We start from the raw sequence: 21,104 nt of genomic DNA on the forward strand, positions 1-21,104 counted from the left end.
TACCTATGTTTTCTTGTAGAAATTTTATGGTTTCAGGTCTTAATTTATGTCTTTAATCCATGTTGGTCAGTTTTCGTGTATGGTATAAGAGAGTGGTCCAATTTTATTTATTTATTTATTTTTGCATGTGGCTGTGCAATTTTCCCAACAACATTTATTGAAGAGACTGTACTTTCCCCATTGTATATTCTTGGTAACTTTGTTATAATTTAATTGACTATATATGCATATATATATATAAATATATATATATATCATATATATTTATATTTATATATAAATATATATATATTTCTGCTCTCTGTTCTGTTCCATTGGCCTATGTGTCTGTTTTTATGGCAATACCATAAAATTGATTATTGCCCATGTGATTCTTTGAATGTTTTTTTAAAAATTCATGTAAATATGCAAGTAAAATAGTTGCCAGCATTAACTACTATTAGGTGCCCTAATAGTGAACTTGTGAACTTGTCTATGTATCAAGAAACACACATATGCTTCTTTTTTCCCAGTATACAGAATGGGATATTACATAAGGTCTTTAATTGGCCCTTTATTTATTTTTTTTAGAAGATTTTATTTATTTGACAGAGATCACAGGTAGGCAGAGAGGCAGGTAGAGAGAGAGGAGGAGGCAGGCTCCCTGCTAAGCAGAGAGCCCGATGCGGGGCTTGATCCCAGGACCCTGAGATCATGACCTGAGCCTAAGGCAGAGGCTTAACCCACTGAGCCACCCAGGCGCCCCTCAATTGGCCCTTCAACCTAACAATAGATCTTGGAGGTCTCTTCATGTTAGCTCATGTATTTATTAATAGGTCTGCCTCATACTTTTAGTAGTTGTACAATGTGTAAATTATACCTATCATCCATTTTATTTATATTTCTTTTTTTTTTTAAAGATTTTATTTATTTATTTGACAGAGATCACAAGCAGGCAGAGAGGCAGGCAGAGAGAGAGGAGGAAGCAGGCTCCCTGCTGAGCAGAGAGCTGGATGCGGGGCTCGATCCCAGGACCCTGAGATCATGACCTGAGCCGAAGGCAGCGGCTTAACCCACTGAGCCACCCAGGCTCCCCTTATTTATATTTCTTAAATGAAAATTTTACTTTGGGGTAATTATAGATTTATACAAAAGTTGTAAAGAATACAGAGAATTCTTCACTAATTTTCTCCTACTGTTAACATAACTATGGTACATTTATCAAACTAAGACACCAACCTTGGTACATTAGTATTTTTTCCCAATTTTTTATAGTGGTAAAATACACAAACATAAAATTTATGTCTTAGCCATTTTTAGTGTACTGTGCAGGGTTACTAAGTGCATTGATATTGTTGGTCTATCATCACCACCATTCATCTCCAGAACTCTATTCTTCTTGCAGAAGTAAAATTCTGTACCTATTGAATAACTCTCCATTTCCCCTTACCAACCCTTGGAAACCACTATGCTACTTTCTGTCCCAATGGTTTTAACTACTCTAAGTGCTTCCTGTAAGTAGAGTCACACAGCATATATCTTTCTGTGACTGGCTTATTTCACTTAATGTGTGTCCTCAAGATTCATCCATCCTGTAGCATGTCAGAATTTCCTTCCCTTTTTATGCTGAATAATGCTCCGTCGTATGTATATACCACACTTTGCTTACAGATTTGTCCATCAGTGGACACTCGGATTGCTTCTGCATTTTGGCTGTTGTGAATAATGCTGCTGTGAACATGGGTGTAAAATATCAATTTGAGACCCTGTTTTCAATTCTTCTTTGTATGTACCCAGATTGTTGGAGCATCTGACAGTTCTAGTTGTAATTTTTTGAGGAGATGACATGCTCTTTTTCATAGCAGCTGTACTTTTTCATATTCCCACCAATGATGCACAAGGGTTCCAGTTTTTCCACATTCTCATCAACTTATTATTTTCTGCTTTTTGATGGTGGCCATCCTAATGGATGTGAGGTTATCACCTCATAGTTTTGATTTGCTTTTCCCTAGTGATTAGTGATGTTGAGTATCTTCCCATGTGCTTATTGGACATCTGTATGTCTTCTGTGGGGAAATGTCTGTTCAAATCCTTTGCCCATTTTTGAATCAGCAAGTTTTATTGTTGTTATTGAGTTTTAAGAGTTTTCTATTTACTCTGGATATTAATTTCTCATTAGATACATGATTTGTAAATATTTTCTCCCATTCTGTGGGTTGCCTTTTTACTCTGTTGACAGTATCTTTTGATACATGGAAGTTAAAAACCTTCATCAGTCAATTTGTCTGTTTTTCGTGTTATTATCTGTGCCTTTCATGTCATATCAAAAAAAATAATTACCAAATCTGATGTTGTGAAGTTTTTGCTTTATGTTTTCTTTCAAGAGTTTTATAATTTTAGCTCTGGACCCATTGGGGGTCTGTATTCTTTTAGATCATGTTAGGTGAGGGGTCCCAGTCATTCTTTTGTATATACAATTTTGCCAGGACCATTTCTTTTCTTTTTTTTTTTTTTAAAGATTTTTATTTATTTATTTGACAGATATGTATGTATAGAGAGAGCACAAGTAGGCAGAGCAGCAGCCAGAGGGAGAGAGAGAAGCAGGCTCCCCGCTGAGCAGGGGGTCCAATGTGGGGCTCAATCCCGGACCCTGGGATCATGATCTGAGCTGAAGGCAGCTGCTTAGCCAACTGAGCCACCCAGGCTCCCCGCCAGGACCATTTATTGAAAAGCTTGTCCTTTCCCCCATTGAATGGTCTTGGCATTCTTGTTGAATTTCACTAGTTTTTCATCTACTGTCCCTTTTCTGTTCCAGGACATTATGTTGTGTTTAGTATTACCCATTTTAAAATGTTTAATTTTTTTAAGAACTTAATCTGATAGGTGAGAGATACCCATGGTGGAAAATTGAAAAGATATAATAGGGTATATGCCTTTTGTATTTTACTAAAAAAAGTCATTCCCCTTCTCACCCCTATTACCCTTGCATGTACAAGCGTAGACGAATTCCCTTCCCCAGAAACTAACCCACTGAACATACCAGTTTAATGATAAAGAGGAGTGGACTGTTGGCCAAAAAATGGATTGCTAAACCACAGAAGTAGCATCCTTCTCTTTAATAGTGCTATTCTAGCTGGCAGACGCTTCATCTTCTTTTTTTTCTTTTTTTAAAGATTTTATTTATTTATTTATTTGACACACAGAGAGAGAAATCACAAGTAGGCAGAGAGGCAGGCAGAGAGAGAGGGGGAAGCAGGCTCTCCGCTGAGCAGAGAGCCCGATGTGGGGCTCGATCCCAGGACCCTGACATCATGACCCAAGCTGAAGGCAGAGGCTTAACCCACTGAGCCACCCAGGCACCCAGACACTTCATCTTCTAGTTGTGAGTGAGGAGTTTCTGGCCCCTGGCAGGGCTTTGTACGAAGCATAGAATCTTGTGCTATGCATGTATGACTATGTTTTGTAAGTATACATAGCATGTTCTTTGTGCAAGGTGTCATTAGGCCATGGACAGGCTGGGGCAGAAGGACAGAAGGCAGAGGGAGGATGTGGCAAGACAGGACGTGACAAGGCAGGATAGCCATCTCTGTCTTTCTCACTTAGACTCTCCTTGGTCGACAGGTTTGTCTCAGAGGCAGAATTATTTGTGGCTGTGCAAAGCTTCCTCCTGTCTCTGCAGGACCAGGGTGAGCGCCCTCCACTGGTGGTCTTCAGAGCCTCCATCTATCTGCTTGCAATCTGCTGGGACAAAGACCGTGCCCTAGATGAGGTATGGACAAAATGCTTGGGGCCCTTCCTCCTCCTGCTGCATGCCATACATCATGGCTCCTTGAGAGACCATGATATAGAGAAAGAAGGCAGGTGGCAGAGAGAGAGAGATAGAGAGGAAGAGAGGGAGAGGGAGAATCTTGGTGGAATGGGGAGTGGGAGGAGGCTGACACATTGAGATTTAGTGAATTCTCTCAACAGTCCTGAGAGATAAAGATTATTATTTCCACTTTTTACAGGTAAGAAAATCAAGTCTTAGGTTAAAGTAACTTTCTCCAGGTCACATAATTAATTGATGGGAGAGCGGGGACTCCAATTTAGACTTGATCAACTCCCAAGACACTTATCTTAGTACCATCTCTGGTTTGAGAAGGAGGAGAGCAGTGTGAGGTAGATCCTTCTGTTAACAGTTTACCAAACAAAGTGGGTTTCTGGGACCCAGAACATTGTTAATCAGGCTGATTTTGGATCGCTTTGTTGTATGTATACAAGTTTTCTCTTTCCAGATTCTTTATAAATTCTTATGGATCGAGGACTATATCTGATTGATCGCTAATCTTCTACCTCTTTCACTGAAGATTGCTTCTCCTTCTTAGAGATGGACACTTCGGCCTCAACCTAAGGATACTCTTTCTTCACTGGCTAATGTTTCGCCTCCTTTTTCTTTAAAGGGTTTTTAAAAATTTATTTAAGCAATCTCTACACCAACATGGGTCTCGAACACGATCCTGAGATCAAGAGCCACATGCTTCTCCAACTGAGACATCGAGGCACCCCTTTTTTTATTCCTGTTGGGGCAAACATGATGTAAACAGACCTGGTTTAATTTGAATGGAAGCAGAAGGTTGTAGTTGAAGTGCATAAGTTTTCAAGTAAGATAGACCTAGATATACAATATTCCACTGTCTCTTTTTTGGTGATATTTGAAGCCACTTGTGATCATTGCCTACTGTTAATTCATTAAGGGTTTCAAAAAAATAACACCTTAATTCTGTCATTCAGTCTTTGTTTATTAACTGGCATACTTGCATGCAAGGAAACTTCCTTTATCAACTACTCAGTTACTCTGAATGGTAGATTTTATAGGAAGCAAAGGTTGAATGTTTGGTTCTTTTAATTACAGTTTACAAGAAATGAACTGATTTTCTAGCATTCCACAAAAGGGACCAAAGAGATTTTTTTTTATATATATATTTTTAAAGATTTTATTTATTTATTTGACAGAGATCACAAGCAGGCAGAGAGGCAGGCAGAGAGAGAGGAGGAAGCAGGCTCCCTGCTGAGCAGAGAGCCCGATGTGGGGCTCGATCCCAGGACCCTGAGATCATGACCTGAGCCGAAGGCAGTGGCTTAACCCACTGAGCCACCCAGGTGCCCCGAGATTTTTTTTTTTTAGTGTCATTATGAATTCATGGATTTTAAAATATTTGATGTGTTTCAATCCACTGTAGTTATTACCCTTTTGAAGCTCCAATTGTCCTGTCTTTGATCAGTGGAAGCCTATTCAGGGTAGATCCTGAGTCCTTTTGACACAACCCTAGTACTCTTTGGCAGAGTTTGGGTTTTCTACTATGACAAGATGCTTTAAGCTTGTATATACTTCCTGCTTTCCCATTTGCTTTTGAGCCTACCCCAGTTAGGCTTTCAACTTTACCACATCTCTGGAAATGCACTTATCAAGGTCACCAGTAACAGATACATAAAGCCAGTAATCAATATTTGTCATTATCTTACTTGACCTATCAACAGCATCTGTTTTCTTTGAAACATTGCCTTTATTTGGCATCTAGAATGCTGTGTACTCCTGATTTCCTCCTACCTCTCTGGTGGTTCTGTCTCAGTGCCTTTTGCTGATTTTCTCTTATCTCCCTGACCTCCAAGTGTTGTCATGCCCCAGGGCTCAGTCTTTGATGCTTTTCTTTTCTCTTTAAATTTATTTCTTTGGTGATCTCATATAGTTGTTTTTATACAACAATATTGTGTATTGTGTATTATGGTTTGATTCATGGCTGAATTAAAAAAGGTGACTCTGGCTTCTAGGACGATAGACCAGAAGGGTACAAGGCGGAAGTGCGGAAGCCAGTTAGGAGGTTACAGCAATAATACGGACAAGAGATAGTAGAGGAGGTGGTGAAGAGTATTAACTTCAGATATATTTTGAAATGGAGCCAATAGAATCTTGGTGGATCAGTGTGAGGTGTAAGAATCAGAGAAAATAAAAGGATGTTTCCAAAGATTTTGGTTCTGATGAGGGCCAAAGAGTTGTACTGAAATACGAGAGGGAGTGATCTGGAGAGAGAGGGGGCGGTGGTGGTAAAGTGGTGTTCTGGAACTGGGATTATTGAGGAACACGCAGTTCTTGGTAATGATAAGGCCTCGGGGCATGACCATGCATGGGCATGACTGGCTGAGGCAAGTGGAGGAGATTAGAAGGGAGAAGGAGAACTTTGAGGCCATGTTTTGGGAACCAGGGAAGTGGGAGCAAATATAGCCTTGATTGAGAGATTGTAGGGAAGACAGGTTTTTGGAAGAAGATCAAAGCAGGTGAAGGGAACATTCAAAGAGGCACAGGACAAGGAATTTGCTGATAACTGAGTGAGTTCTGAAGGGCTCTGTGGAAAGGGTTTCGGAACTGGGAATGAGTGGGAGATGGGAATAGAAAAGGGCATGTTTTGAGCCATATGGGATGATCTGGAAGTTCTGGGCTTCCTGAGGTGACTAATGTAAACAGGAGGAAAGAACATGATAGGAAAAGTCTGATAGTTTCAGGACTAATATTGGTGGTAAGATAGAATTTCAGGACCTCTCTCCATATCTACCAGTGGTGGCATGGAAACTTCAAAGGAGCCCATGAAACTCTAGGCTTTCCCTCTAGGGTATGAATCCATAAATGACATATAACATGTTTTGCATGTTTAAAAATCATATATAAATATATAAATGGTAATATATAATCACAGCTTGACTTTTAACTCAATTCTGTTTTTCTGTTTTTATATATTATTCATTCAGTATTTTTTGTTGTGGTAAAACACCCAAATAAGATGTATCATCTTAACCATTTTTGGTGTACAGTTCAGTGGCATTAAGTACATTAGTTTTAGGCAACTACCACCACTAGTCATGTCCAGAACTCTTTTCATCTTGTAAAACTGAAACTCTATACCTATTAAATAATAACTCCCCAATATGAATTGACCATTTGACATGTGTCACATGCCATCTGGCCTCCTGTCAGGGTTGGGGTGAATCAAACATGCTCCCTGCTCTCAGCACAGTTTGGCAGGAGAAACAAAAAGGTCCTCTACAGGCAGGTAATAACAACAATGAATGCTCTCCTGGAGCTGGAGGACTGACTGCTCGAGAGGTATGAAAACACACAGAGAAAGAGATTGTATCTGACTATGACATCAGGAGAGGCTTCATTGAGGAGAGAATTAAGATACAAAATGGACAGTTCTTCAAGGAAGAAAGTCAGGTGTAGTGTGCCTTAGCTGAGTCATTTAGGAGACAGACTGGAGAGAAGCTCAAAAGGTAGACTTAAGTCTTTAACAATAATGCTCAAAAATGAAATTAAGAAAACAACTCCATTTATAGTAGCATCAAGAAATAAAATACATTGGAATAAATTTAACAAAAGAAATATACTTCTGACTGCTGAACATTATAAAACATCATTGAAATTAAAGAAGACCTAAATGAATAGAAAGACATCCTGTTTTCATGAATCAGAAGACTTAATAGCCAGTTAGAAGATTAAAAAAAAGTTCATGGATACAACATACAACATACTGACTAAAGCTGATGATTCTTTTTTGGGTATTTGGAAATTGCTGGGAAAGTAGAGCTTAAAAGTTCTGAACACAAGGAAAAAGACTTTGTAACTGTGTGAGGTGATGGATGTTAGCCAACCTTGTGATCATTTTACAGTATATACATTTATCAAATCATTACATCGTGTACTTTAAACTTACACAATGTTATATAGCAACTATATTTCAGTAAAACTGGGGGGAAAAGACTTAATAGTGTTCAAATGGCAATAGTCCCCAAATTGATCTGTAGATTCAACACAGTTCCAATCAAAATCCCAGTTGCCCTTTCCTTCTTTCCTTCCTTCCTAAAATTCATATGGAAATGCAAGGGACCCAAAATAACCAAACAGTCTTGAAAAGAAGAATAAAGTTGAAGAGTTCACACTCCTTCATTTCAAACTAGAGGCATCAAGGGAGATGCTGGATATCCAGGACCCAGAGCAGCTCTGAGGTGATGAAAAATAGCTCTTCAAGTCCACATAAAAAAATGGCCTCCGCTAAGACTACATTACAAAAAATGAGAAAGAAACAGAATGAAAAGACTGAAAAATTAGAAGAGGGAAAGCCTGAAGAGTTTGTGGTGGATAAAATACTGGACCAATGTGTAGTGAATGGGAAAGTGCAGTATTTCCTTGGGGCGCCTGGGTGGCTCAGTGGGTTGAGCCTCTGCCTTCGGCTCAGGTCATGATCCCAGGGTCCTGGGATCGAGCCCCGCGTCGGGCTCTCTGCTCCGCAGGGAGCCTGCCTCCACCTCTCTCTCTCTGCCTGCCTCTCTGCCTACTTGTGATCTCTGTCTGTCAAATAAATAAGTGAAATCTTTAAAAAAAAAAAAAAGTGCAGTATTTCCTGAAGTGGAAGGGATTTATAGACAGTACTTGGGAACCTGAAGGAAAGTTAGATTGTCCTGAGTTAATGGAAGTATTTCTTAGTTCTCAAGAAGCCAGTTAAGAAAAAGATGGTACAAAAAAAAAATCTTTATCTGACAGCAAATCCGACAACAGCAAATCAGAGGAGGAAAGAGATGCTGCTGATAACAAGAGGCTTTGCCAGAGGTCTTGATCAGGCTGAAGAGTCAGTGCTACGGACAGCAGTGGAGAATTCATGGGTCTCATGAAATGTAGAGATTCAGATGAGGCAGACTTGGTGCTGGCAAAATAGGCAAATATGAAGTGTTCTCAAACTGTAATTGCTTTTTGTGAAGAGAGACTAACTTGGCATTCTTGTCCAGAAAATGAAGCTCAATAATTTTGAGGGGTTGCGTTGCTTTTTTATATATGTTTTTATATATATACTTAAGTGTGTGTATGTGTATGTATGTGTGTATAGATGGGCCTTGGGTTTTTTATTTATTAGTGTGAAGAAATAACATTCTAATGAAAAACCAGTTTGATAGGTTCTTTTTGAAGTAGTATTGGGGGAGTTGCTGGGGTTCTTTTGCATCTACTAGCATTGGTTACTTTGAACAAATATAAGCTTTCTGTAGTTGCTCCCTGCATCAGAAAATAATATTTGAGACCATGGTATATTATTCCCCTGCATTCAAGAACACCTTTTCTAGAGACACCTGGGTGGCTCACTTGTTGGGCAGCTGCCTTCAGCTCAGGTCATGATCCCAGGGTCTTGGGATTGAGCCCCACGTAGGGCTCCCTGTTCCACTGGGAGCCTGCTCTTCCCTCTCCAACTCCCCCTGCTTGTGTTTCCCTCTCTCTCTCTCTTTATTGTCAAATAAATAAATAAAATCTTTAAAAAAAAAAAAACAAACAAGGAAAGAACACCTTTTCTAAATGTTGGGTAAGTCTTCATAGTTGTTACTCAATCAGAATTTATGTTTAACCCCCATATGCCCAAGGACCATTCTGGGTTTTTTGTTTACTTGGGGGTTTTTGGGGTGTATACATAAAATTACATAGATAAATAGTTTCCTTCCCTCCCTCTCTCTCTCTCCCAGCCAACTAGCTTTCTTCCTTCCTTCCTTCAATTCATTCTTTCACATTTACCAAAACAAAAACAGCATTTCATAACCGTGGGTAAGCCCATGTTTCTGGGATGCCATCATTTTCAGCACCCTAAGAAATAAATCAAAGTTAGATTGAAAATTCTTCTGAAACCTTAACCTTTCAAATTTTATAATTTTTTGGGTAATTTAAATATAATGGAAGCAATTTAAATTGGACAATGTAAAAGCAGCCATATCAGAATTCATATCCATCTCTATAGTTATAGATATGCAAGCTTATTTACAAAACCTCTGAAAGGAAAATTTTTTTTTTAAGATTTTATTTATTTGTCAGAGAGAGAGAGAGAGAGCACAGGCAGGCAGAGTAGTAGTGGAGGCAGAGGGAGAAGCAGGCTCCCCGCCGAGCAAGGAGCCCGATTTGGGACTCGATCCCAGGACGCTGGGATCATGACCCAAGCTGAAGGCAGCTGCCCAACGAACTGAGCCACCCTGGCATCCCTGAAAGGAAAATTTTATCACAACCTCCTCACCCAAATGAGAAAACTAGATAAGTGCTGGTGTATTTTAATTAGGTAAGCAAAACTTAGTTAAATGGACATTTAAAGTTTCCTTCTAGGGAACCATTCCTTTTCAAGAAGTTGAAATCCCTGTGCTGTATCAGACAAAAGGTCATGATTCATGGAATGTCTAGACCTCATTCATGGAAACATAATCATAATCAGATGGTTAAAGATGTTGGCAGTTTAGGATCTTCTGGAATAAATGAGTTGATAGAATTCTGTAATCTAGATTCTTGACCTGCGTGTTGTTTCTTTACTGCAACTCATTCCTTGCATGCAGGCTCAGTCTTCTCAGTATTTGGGTTACTGGTTCTGCAGAAGCCAGGAAAAACAATAACTTTGTAGTAATCAGAATGTCATCCAACCATATATTGTTACTTTGCTGTGAATACTGGTAAGTAGTCAAGAGTTTTATATTCCTTTTTAAAAAACCAGAATAATCAAGACTGTGTTTCTGACATAAAGATAGTCATCTAGATCAATGGAATAGAATTGACAGTCCAAAAAGAAACCCACATATTTTTTATAAGGATGCCAAGGCAATTTAGTGGGAGAAAGAATAGTCTTTTTCACAAACAGTGCTAGAACAATTGGGGCGCCTGGGTGGCTCAGTGGGTTAAGCCGCTGCCTTCGGCTCAGGTCACGATCTCAGGGTCCTGGGATCGAGTCCCACATCGGGCTCTCTGCTCAGCAAGAAGCCTGCTTCCCTCTCTCTCTCTCTCTGCCTGCCTCTCCATCTACCTGTGATCTCTCTTTGTCAAATAAATAAATAAAAAATCTTTAAAAAAAAAAATCTAAAAAGAAAAAAAAAAAAGAACAATTGGATGTCCACATGCAGAAGTGTGAAGTTGGACCCTTATCTCATAGTATATACAAAATTAATTCAAAATGGATCAAGGACCTAAATGAAACAGCCCAAACTATGAAGTATAAAACTCTTAGAATTGCATATTAAGGATTAAACTTTGCTATATGTACAATGGGAGGAGGTAGGCTTTTGAGGGTTAATATATGATTCAACACACATGCCCTTTGCCCCCTCTGTGCCAGGTCCTATGCCAGGGGCACGGGTTAATCTGCATCAGTCTGTTTCCTCAAGCAGCTCAAGTCTAGTGTGGAGGTAGACACCTACACTGGTAATTACAACACGGCGCAGTAAGTGTCATTATAGAGCTGGGTTTGTCAACCCTGGCGCTATTAACATTTTGTACAACATAATTCTTTTCTGTTGGAGGCCGTCCCGTGCATTGTGGGATATTTAGCCGCATCGCTGTTCTCTCCCACTAGATGCCAGTAGCACTCCCTAAATCAAGAAAATAAAAAATGGGGGCGCCTGGGTGGCTCAGCGGGTTAAAGCCTCTGCCTTCAGCTCAGGTCATGATCTCAGGGTCCTGGAATCGAGCCCCGCATCAGGCTCTCTGCTCTGTGGGGAGTCTGCTTCCTCCTCTCTCTGCCTGCCTCTCTGCCTACTTGCGATTTCTATCTGTCAAATAAATAAATAAAATTAAAAAAAAAAAGAGTAAGAAAATAAAAAATGTAAACATTTCCAAAAATCTCCTGGGGAACAAAATCACTCTAATTTGAGAACCACTGTTACAAGGTGAGCACAATGAGTTTTCTTTCTCCTGGAGTACTGAAATGCCAAGAACCTTTTTCCCAGTTACGTCTTGGCTATGTTTGTTGGGCTGTCTTGGGTCCTCTGCAAGATTGATTTAGTCCCTTTCTCTTCTTTCTTTCTTTTTTTTTCTTTGTCTCCAGGCTGTGGTCAGTGCCATCAGAAAATTTTTAGAGGACATCCCAGACCTGCACCTGGTTTATACCCACCACCCCCTCCTGCTCAGATTCTTCCTGTCATATCCAGAGCTGATGAGTAGGTTTGGTCACCGCGTCCTGGAACTTTGGTTCTCCTGGGAAGAGAGCAGCTATGAGGAGCTGGATGATGTCCCCTCTGCTGGACAGTCCCCGCTTCCTGCCAGCTTAACAGCCCTGTTCCACATGCTCAGAAGCAGCCCCAGCATCCTGCTCATCTTGCTAGTAGGTGACCACTTGCTGAGTGGTGGGTTCTTTGTCTCTCTCCGGGAGCTGGATTACTGGGGTCAGGAGGCAACTGCCGATGTTTGTGTCCGCCTCTGGATTTATCGACGTTTCCATGTGAACTGGCAGGCAGGTGCCTGTTTTCTATGAATCCATACTCTTTTCTAAGTCTAATGGAAGTTTGCTCACTGAGAGATCTGTCCCTCTGTACTCCTCATGGGCTAGAACTGTGAAATACTGACCCCAGTCACCATTCCCTCTCACCTCCCTGTCTTCTCGACATTAAACAAGGGCTTAATGTCAGAGGAGACCCCTGGGGCATGTTAATGGAGATGGCTGATTATAGAGGGACCGTGCACTTTTTTTTTTTTTTTTTTTTTTACCATGACTCACAAGATAACATTATATGCGCAACACACTCCCTTGGGCAAACCCCAAGTAATCCCAAGTTGTCAGAAATTCCAGTGCTTTTTTTTTTTTAATGAATTAAGACATTCCTGTAATTCCTATCAGGTATATCAGATAAGTCATCTAGCTGCCTATCATCTGCAATTTCTTTTTTTTTTTTTTTTTAAGATTTTATTTCTTCATTTGACAGATAGAGATCACAAGTAGGCAGAGAGGCAGGCAGAGAGAGAGGAGGAAGCAGGCTCCCTGCTGAGCAGAGAGCCCGATGTGGGGCTCGATCCCAGGACCCTGGGATCATGACCCGAGCCAAAGGCAGAGGCCTTAACCCACTGAACCACCCAGGCGTCCCTCATCTGCAATTTCTAATACACTAGCTTTAGCTCCATTTTCTTCATCCACTCAAGAAAGCATGTTGGAAAATAAATTAATGAGAGTGACATAGTTTTATTATAGGGGTAACCGCTAGAATTTATTTATTTAAAAAAGAAAGTCATCTGCTCCATTTGACACTTTTTTTAAAGATTTTATTTATTTATTTATTTTTATTTATTTATTTGACCGAGAGAGAGACAGTGAGAGAGGGAACACAAGTAGGGGAGAGGGAGAAGCAGGCTTCCTGCTGAGCAGGGAGCCCGATGTGGGTCTTGAGCAGGGAGCCCGATGCAGGGCTCCGTCCCAGGACCCTGGGATCGTGACCTGAGCCAAAGGCAGATGCTTAACAACTGAGCCACCCAGGCGCCCCCCTTTGACACTTTGTATTCAGTGAGTGATTACTAGTGGCAGGTGCCAAACTGACTGCAGCATGGGAGACATTTAGTTTAAAACCACTGCTTTCAATGCCAGCTCACCAATTTTGCCCTTCCCTAGTCCAGGAAGAATGACAGCCCGTTAGGGAAGAGTGGGGATTCCTTTGATGTTCTTAATCACCAACAAACATGATTTATTGAGTTTTTTATTGGACTGACTTTATTAGAGTGACTGTGGTGAAAAGAACACCTTCACGTTGTAGACCTCGCTTCCTTAGGTAAGTACTTCTGTCCATAGTCACACATGCATGCACATGCTCCCCACTCAGACTTCAGTCTTCATCTTCCATCCCTGAAACCTCTCATCTTGTGAGGCCACATGTGTTGGCTTGATAGGGACCACATTCATGCTTTGGCTCAAATTCTTCCTTGGAAGAGGAGGAAAAGAGAAAGAATGGGCTAAAAATAAAGCATTAGTTATAGAGGAGGAAGGCAAGATGGGTGCCAGGAAGAGTAGCAATGGATGGAGCGAAGATACTGGATTTTCTTTGCGATGAACCATTCAGGGATAGTTTCTCACACAGAGTAGGTACTTAAAAATATTTGCTGACCCGTTGAATCAGGGTTCTGGATAGAAGCCTCTCTCTCTCTCTCTCTCTCAAAAAAAAGCAGATCTTCTGATAGAGACATTTATGATACTTTTTTCTTTTTATTTTATTTATTTATTTATTTATTTATTTATTTATTTTAAAGATTTTATTTATTTACTTGACAGAGAGAAATCACAAGTAAGCAGAGAGGCAGGCAGAGAGAGAGGGGAGGAGGCAGGCTCCCTGCTGAGCAGAAAGCCCGATGTGGGGCTCGAACCCAGGACCTGGGATCATGACCTGAGCCGAAGGCAGCGGCTTAACCCACTGAGCCACCCAGGCGCCCCACTTTTTTCTTTTTAAACAAAGAGATAGGTTTAGGGAAATTTCCCATAGGTCACAAAAGTTGAAATTAAAACCCAGATTTTGACTCCCTGTGTAATGTTCTTCCCAGTTAACTGAGCTAACTCTCAGAACAAGAGAGAAAACAACCCTGAACCAGTGTTCCATCTAACAGGAGAGCTCTTTATTTGAGCAGCAGGATACAGGGAAGAACTGGACCTAGAGCCTGCCCCATAGGCCAGGGAGAGAATTGGACACAACAAACCAGTAGGACCTGTCCTAACAGTGGCAGTAAAGGTGAGGCAGAGTACCTGGGTGGCGGGGGGTGGGGTGGGGGGCGGAAAGATGTCATATATTGCAAAGGATTTGACAAGTGACAGTGTTGGGGGAGGGTCCTGCCAGGCCAGCACAGCAGCATGCAAGTTCTTACTGTGATTCAAGGACATTGAGTGGTCGGGTGAGGTTTTGGAGCATGGAGGGTATGTCACAGGAGTTGAGGTTGAAGAAGGATAGGGAGGAGCAGTTTTTAGAGGCCTTGAGTTTAGTTGTTCACTTTTTCTTTTATCATACATTTATTTGGTACTTAATAGGCACTAGCCATTCGGATATGGTTGTTCCCTTGCCGCTGAGGAAATCACAGACGCTTGTTTCATCTGTCCCCTTATAGAGACTTCTGAAGTATCCCTGGGAGGGAGAATCAAAGAGCGGTGAAGCTAGGAAGAAACCTCAGGTCATGACACTGGGCTATGGGAGTGGTAGAGTCTAAGCCCTGTAGGCGTACTTCTGATTGCTCCGGTTGTCTTCTGCCGGGACCCAGATGCTCACTGGTCCTTCCCTTCCGAACCCTTTCGTGTTCATGTCCTTCCCTTTACAGCCAAACCCCTAGAAGTGGTTTCTGCTCTCAAAACTGTCATCTCTTACTTATTCCTTCACCCACTGGCTTTTGCCCACATTGCTACTTAAAACTGTTCTTAGCAGGATCAGCAGCAACGTTCTTGTGACTAATTACAGTGGACTTTTTGGTTCTCATCTTACACGACCTGTTATTATTTCATGATTGTCCACTTTTTATTGACACACTCTTGCTTTTGGCAATACCAGCTCTCTTAATTTTTCCCTTACCTCTGTCTTTTTTTTTTTTTAAACATTATTTATTTATTTATTTGAGAGAAGAGAGAGACGGTGAGAGAGAGCATGAGCGAAGAGAAGGTCAGAGGGAGAAGCTGACTCCCCGTGGAGCTGGTAGCCTGATGCGGGACTCGATCCCAGGACTCCAGGATCATGACCTGAGCCTAAGGCAGTCGCTCAACCACCTGAGCCACCCAGGCTCCCATTCCCTTACCTCTCTTGATGCTTCTTCCAGTCTCTTTCATAAAAAGTTTTCTTTCTAGCTAATGCTTGAAAGTTGATGTGCCTTGAAGTTTTGTCCTAGGTTCTCTTTTTACTCAGTGTCTTCTTTCTGGTCTGTGTCAATAATTCTCATGGATTTGGTTGCCTCCTGCTACATGCCGATGACCCAAATCTCTGTCTCCATCTGTGACCTTTCTCCTGAGCTCCAGACCCATGTAGCGAATCATCTGTTTGACATTTCTGTCTAAAATGGAGCTCATTATCTTCCTCCCCCAAGTTTTCTTTCTCAGTCTGGGTCCTTCTAGGGTGGCGATCCCTCCTTAGAGGAAGACTACCCTGCGTCACTAGCTTTAAGGAGTGTAAGTACTTAAAGGAAATAAGCTAAAGAGAAAATGAATCTCAAGAGACCAAATTCTTTTTTTTTGTTGTTGTTTAAGATTTTATTTATTTATTTGTCAGAGAGAGAGAGAGAGAGTGCACACACAAGCAGGCAGAGAGGCAGGCAGACGCAGAGAGAAGCAGGCTCCCTGCTGAGCAAGGAGCCAATGCGGAACTCAATCCCAGGACCCTGGGATCTTGACCTGAGCTGAAGGCAGGGACTTAAACCACTGAGCCACCCAGGCATCCTAAGACCAAATTCTTAGAGAGACCATGTCTCAGGTAGGCTGGGGCAGGCACTCCGCCCTTTATTGTGGTGACCCAGTTACTGTCCTTGGATGTGAATCACCCTCACTACCCCTCCTTCCTGGGCAGGGAGGAAGGAGCCTTGTGTTTGCTGGCCTAGAGTTCAAAAAGAAAAATCTATCCCAAGGGCTAGATGCTACATAGGGACCCAGGAAGATGAAGACTTTTCTGAGCTTCAGTTTCCTTGTGTATAAATTGGAGATAACATGTGGATAAATATATGGGAATAATATGTGGAAAGAATATGTAGGGAAACACTCTTGTTATCCTGTACACAGTTAGGCTTATCATTGAATCAGAGAGAGAATGGTAATCTCAGAACAGCTTATTAAATTGCTCAAGGTCATATAACTAATAAAGGTCATGACTGTGATTGGAGCCTACAAGTTAATGAGCTTTCCACTAAATTAGATCCTGGAAACATCAGTGGTGAAAAAGAATAGCAAGGAACAACTTTGCTGTCTGTTTATACATATAATTCTTACCATTTCTCCCCAGCTTCTAGCCACAGGAGGGGAAAAGTGTCTAAAAATATGTGTTGGTACCAATTTCTGTTTTTGATATGGGTAATTAACAGCTGAAAACAAAGCTGTTAATTGCCACTCTTATCAACGGGTGGTCTTTCATGTAGGTTTAAATGTGAAAAACAATGATGTCACAGAAGCTCTGTTTGTTTCCTCCTTACCCATATCACCCTCCTTGATCCCACTCAGAAATTTTTGGACAGCTCTGGGCAGGAGAGACTGCAGAGTGGACTGTGTTCCATCCAGAGCCTTCTGCACTGACCCACACAGTGGGGTGCACTCTCCCTCCCTGGCATTCATCATAGCCACAGAAGGCTGTGTAGCCTTCTTCCTTTTGGACTGTTAAAATTTAACTCAGGGTCCTGAGGGACCAGCTCTCTAGCTAGGCAGCCAAGTGCTGATGAAGGAGCAGGATCAGGGAATTGACCTTGGGCAAATCATACCCGCTCCAGGCTTTAGCCTCATACCCTGTAAAGTAAAACGGTTCATATAAATGAACTGAGAGTCTCCCTAACCCTCCTATTCTGTGATCATCTCCTTCCAGAGAAGATTTCTGAGTCCCTGTATAAGGTGACAAAGATGAAGCTGAACTCATGCCTGTTTTTCCTTAACTCACAGCGTAGTAGATTTTATAGTGCCACCGATGTCTCAACAGGCAGGCTACTTAATCTGCCTGTTGCCTCATTTGAAAAATTAAGGTGACACCTACCTAGAAGAGTTTTGAAGATACAGATAATCCATCAACAAACATACAGCTGCAGTTTGAACACATCGCAGGACCTGATGTTATTAGTCCATAGTTGAGCAATCGCTGTTGATTTATCGTTGTTTCTCTGGAAGCTGTGGGCGTTTGTGAAGAGCCAAGCCCAGATGCCCTGTGTCACCCAGTGATCAGCACATCTGGAGTTGTCTGGCTGGGTGCCCTGTAGCCATATCTCTCTGTGTGTCAGCTGTCCTCCCTGGAAAGGGAGTTCGTGAGTGACCTTGGCTGCATAGCACTGAGCATGTTAGCCTGTCCAAAGGAATTGGCTTGTTTGAGCTGGTAGGTGTCAGGAGCTATCAGTAAGATGGTCTCTGGTGTGGCTTCTGACTGGCTTTGCCTGTAACATATACTCATTAAAATAACTCTGAAAGCAAATAAAAAGTGATGTCCTTTCCTACCTTCTGAACCCAAGGCCTTTACAGCTTGGGGCAGAAATAGCAGATGCCGTGGAAGAGAAGGGGCCTGACCTGGTCCTCGCTTCCCTTCCTGTGCCCTGAATCTGTCCTAACCCATCCTTTTCCTGCCCTGTGACATCTCCATCCCCATCTCTTTTCCTCCCTTAAGGCACATTCAGGTCCCTTGTCTGAAATAACCTCTTCTTGACCCTAAAACTTACCTTTTCAGAGAGAGGCATCCTGGAAAGTAGAAACAACTTTGGGCTTGGAAGTAGGAGATTCAAATCTTAGCTGTGCCACTTACTGGCTTGTGTGACCTTTGGCATACCACATAATCGCTCTGAGTCTCAGTTTCTTCCTATTTGGGACGGACCTTTTCAATCGATTAGTACATAATAGGTGACAAGTAAGGCAGTGCTCCCTTCCCCAGGTTCTGTGACACCATCATCCTGGGTCCTTCTCCAGTTCCTCTCTTTTTCCTATCTACCTGTCCCCAACTGTGATGTCTTCTGAGCTCTGGCTTCCTTTTCTCCTGCTCAGGATCTCATCTATTCCAGCCCAGTGGACACAGCCCGCAAAGTACTGATTGTCCTAAGGACCTTTTTGAGGAAGAATGAGGATGTCGAAGTGAGTGGTCTCATCCGAGGCCACTTCCTGTTGATCCTACAGCGACTGTTGATGGAACATGGGGCCTCTCCCTCAGGAGGTTAGTCTGGAGCTGTCAGGGGCGTGTTTTGACCTTTAACTCAGGAGTGGGCATCTGTGCCCTGATGAGATCTGCTCCAGGAGAGAGTCAGAGTTTTCTCTGGAAAATAAAAGTCAGGCCAGTGTGGGATCAAGCTAAACTTTACCTCCTTCCTCTCATCAGAGACTAAGCACGCAGCATACTTGATGTGTGTGTGTGTGTATGGAGCGCATGTGTTTATGTTTAATGTTTCTGTGTGTTTAGCATAAGTGGATGTGTTCAGTCTATGCATGCATGTCCCCACCCAGCATGGCATGTGTTCACAGCTGTTTGTCATAAGAATGGTAGCCCCCATTTGGGAAGAAGAAAGCAGGAAATAATGGGGGAGGCCAGGAAGGCAGCAGCAGCCTGCAAGGGCTTGGAAGGGGGTGGATCTGAAATGTGTTAGAAGCTGCTAGGGAGATCCAGAAGGATAGTTTCCAAATCTGGAATGGGACTCCCCGGAGTCCCTGGAGTCCAGGAAGTTTGATGTTTGGTGCAGTTTAAAGACACTGAAAAGGTTGGCATTGCTTTATCTTTTCCTATTTTTAAAAAGCTGAAATTTAAAATTTCCAAGCAATTAAGAGGAAGTGGGAGGAGAACTGTAGTTCATTTGATCAGTCCTGACTGAGGATGAAAGTTTTCAGGTAGATTTAAGAGAGTCTAGAGGACCTGAGTCCTTCCTTGGCAGGGAAGGATAAGTCACATCTAACTGATAATAATGTTTAAGAGCCATGAGATTTCATGGAAACATAGTTGAAAAAATGTGAGCATTGAACTCAGATTTAACTTCAAGTCTTGACCCTGCCACTAACTGGCTGTCAGAGCTTGGAGAAGTCACTCAGCCTCTCTGAGCTGTTTTCTTTTCTTTCTTTCTTTTTTTTTATAATTTAAAGATTTTATTTATTTATTTGACAGATCACTAGTAGGCAGAGAGGCAGGCAGAGAGAGAGGAGAAAGCAGGCTCCCCGCTGAGCAGAGAGCCCAGATGCGGGGCTGGACCCTGAGACCATGACCTGAGCCAAAGGCAGAGGCTTTAACCCACTGAGCCACCCAGGTGCCCCTGAGCCTGTTTTCTTAACTGCAAAATAGAAATAGTCCCTATTTCACAAGGGGGATTAAGTAAAATATTAAATTTCTGGTACCCAGCCCAGAGTTGGCACCCAATTTGTCAGTTGCCCCTGTACTGAAGGAAGAAGGCAGGAGGTAGGAGTGAATCCCAGCAAACGTTTACAGGGGGGTAGGGCGTCTGTTTGACCTTGAGGTGATCTGAGTATTAGGTGTCCTGACCAGCCCTTTTGTTCCTCACAGCCTCAGGGAACCTGCCATTGCTCCTGAGCCTCCTTTCTTTAGTGCAGCTGAAGAACACATCAGAGCAAGAACTGGACAGCATGGCCATGAAGCTTCTTCACCAAGGTGCCTGGGCTTGGGACAGTGCCTGAGGGCCCAGGGCTGGGCATGCTCCTTTATTCCATCATTCAGCCTTTTGGAAGAAGCTAGTGGGTCACTGTTCCTGTGAGCTTCCTGCTGTGGGACCTTTTAGATCTTTCTTTAATTGTACTGTGGGAGTGTTTGGGAAAAGAAACAAACAGAACATTGTATGACAGGCACAGCTCTGGAGTCAGGAATACCTTGGTTTGTTCTCAGTCGCTAGTTCTGCAACCTTGGGCAATCACCTGGCTTTCGGTTCCTCACAAGTAAAACAGTAGTACTTAGCTGATGTAGGGTTACGATAAGGGAGAGCTAGATGTGGAATACTCAAATGCTGGGCACACAGTAGACCTCCAGTGCGGCTCTGTGCAGACTCCCTGTTCTGGGCACAAGCTCATTTCTCCACCGCACTCCGCAACTGACTCAGGATCTCATGATCCTCGTCACAGTTCCCTAGGCCTCTTTCACCTGTACCCAGACCTCATCAGGACCTTTCATTGCTGATTAATGCAGTTGACACTTCATAGGCAGTATCCTTAGGAAGATTTATTGAGGAAATACTGAAATCAATAGGAAAAATGGTGTGTCTTTAGTCAGGTGCTGCGGACTGTCAGGTGCTCTGGCCACAGGTGAAGATGGTTCTTTCCCTGCCTGGAGCCCAGGCGTCCTCATGAGATCAGTGTCAGACTTAAAAAGGGCCTTCAGGCCTGGCCTGGTGCTGGTCCTCCCAGCCTATCAGGTCAAGTGTAACACTCAGCTGGGAGGAAGACCGCCTGTGACAAAATCAAACCGCTGTCAGAAGGGCCTCTGGAGAGGATAATAATGACCTGAAACATACGTGTGAAGTGTAATATACATTTATATATAATCCTTTTATTTGAGAGCATTTCGAGTAGAAGATGGGTGAGGAGAGGGCTGCTTATCTGGTTGACCACAAGCCACTTAAAAGTCAAGTGTGATGTGGCCGCCAAGACAGTGAACGGAGACTTAGGTAGGTTTCACATTGAGGTGGTGTAGGTCAGGGAGCAGAGTGCCGA

The 21,104-nt window shown here is 42.4% G+C and overlaps 1 protein-coding gene and 1 pseudogene across 1 annotated transcript in view; both read left to right on the forward strand.

Annotated features, from left to right (window-relative positions):
* The window catches only part of MEI1 (meiotic double-stranded break formation protein 1), a 78,732-nt gene that overhangs the window by 36,629 nt on the left and 20,999 nt on the right, over positions 1–21,104 (forward strand). Inside the window, exons 19-22 of the mRNA XM_047742229.1 lie at positions 3,601–3,748; positions 11,838–12,113; positions 18,453–18,618; positions 19,948–20,052. Coding sequence (XP_047598185.1) covers positions 3,601–3,748; positions 11,838–12,113; positions 18,453–18,618; positions 19,948–20,052 — 695 coding nt within the window. The remainder of the gene's footprint in view (positions 1–3,600; positions 3,749–11,837; positions 12,114–18,452; positions 18,619–19,947; positions 20,053–21,104) is intronic.
* Positions 8,050–8,807, forward strand: LOC125107282 (chromobox protein homolog 3-like; annotated as a pseudogene).

Source organism: Lutra lutra, chromosome 8, assembly GCF_902655055.1.
Source record: "Lutra lutra chromosome 8, mLutLut1.2, whole genome shotgun sequence".
In the NCBI taxonomy this organism is placed as follows: domain Eukaryota; kingdom Metazoa; phylum Chordata; class Mammalia; order Carnivora; family Mustelidae; genus Lutra; species Lutra lutra.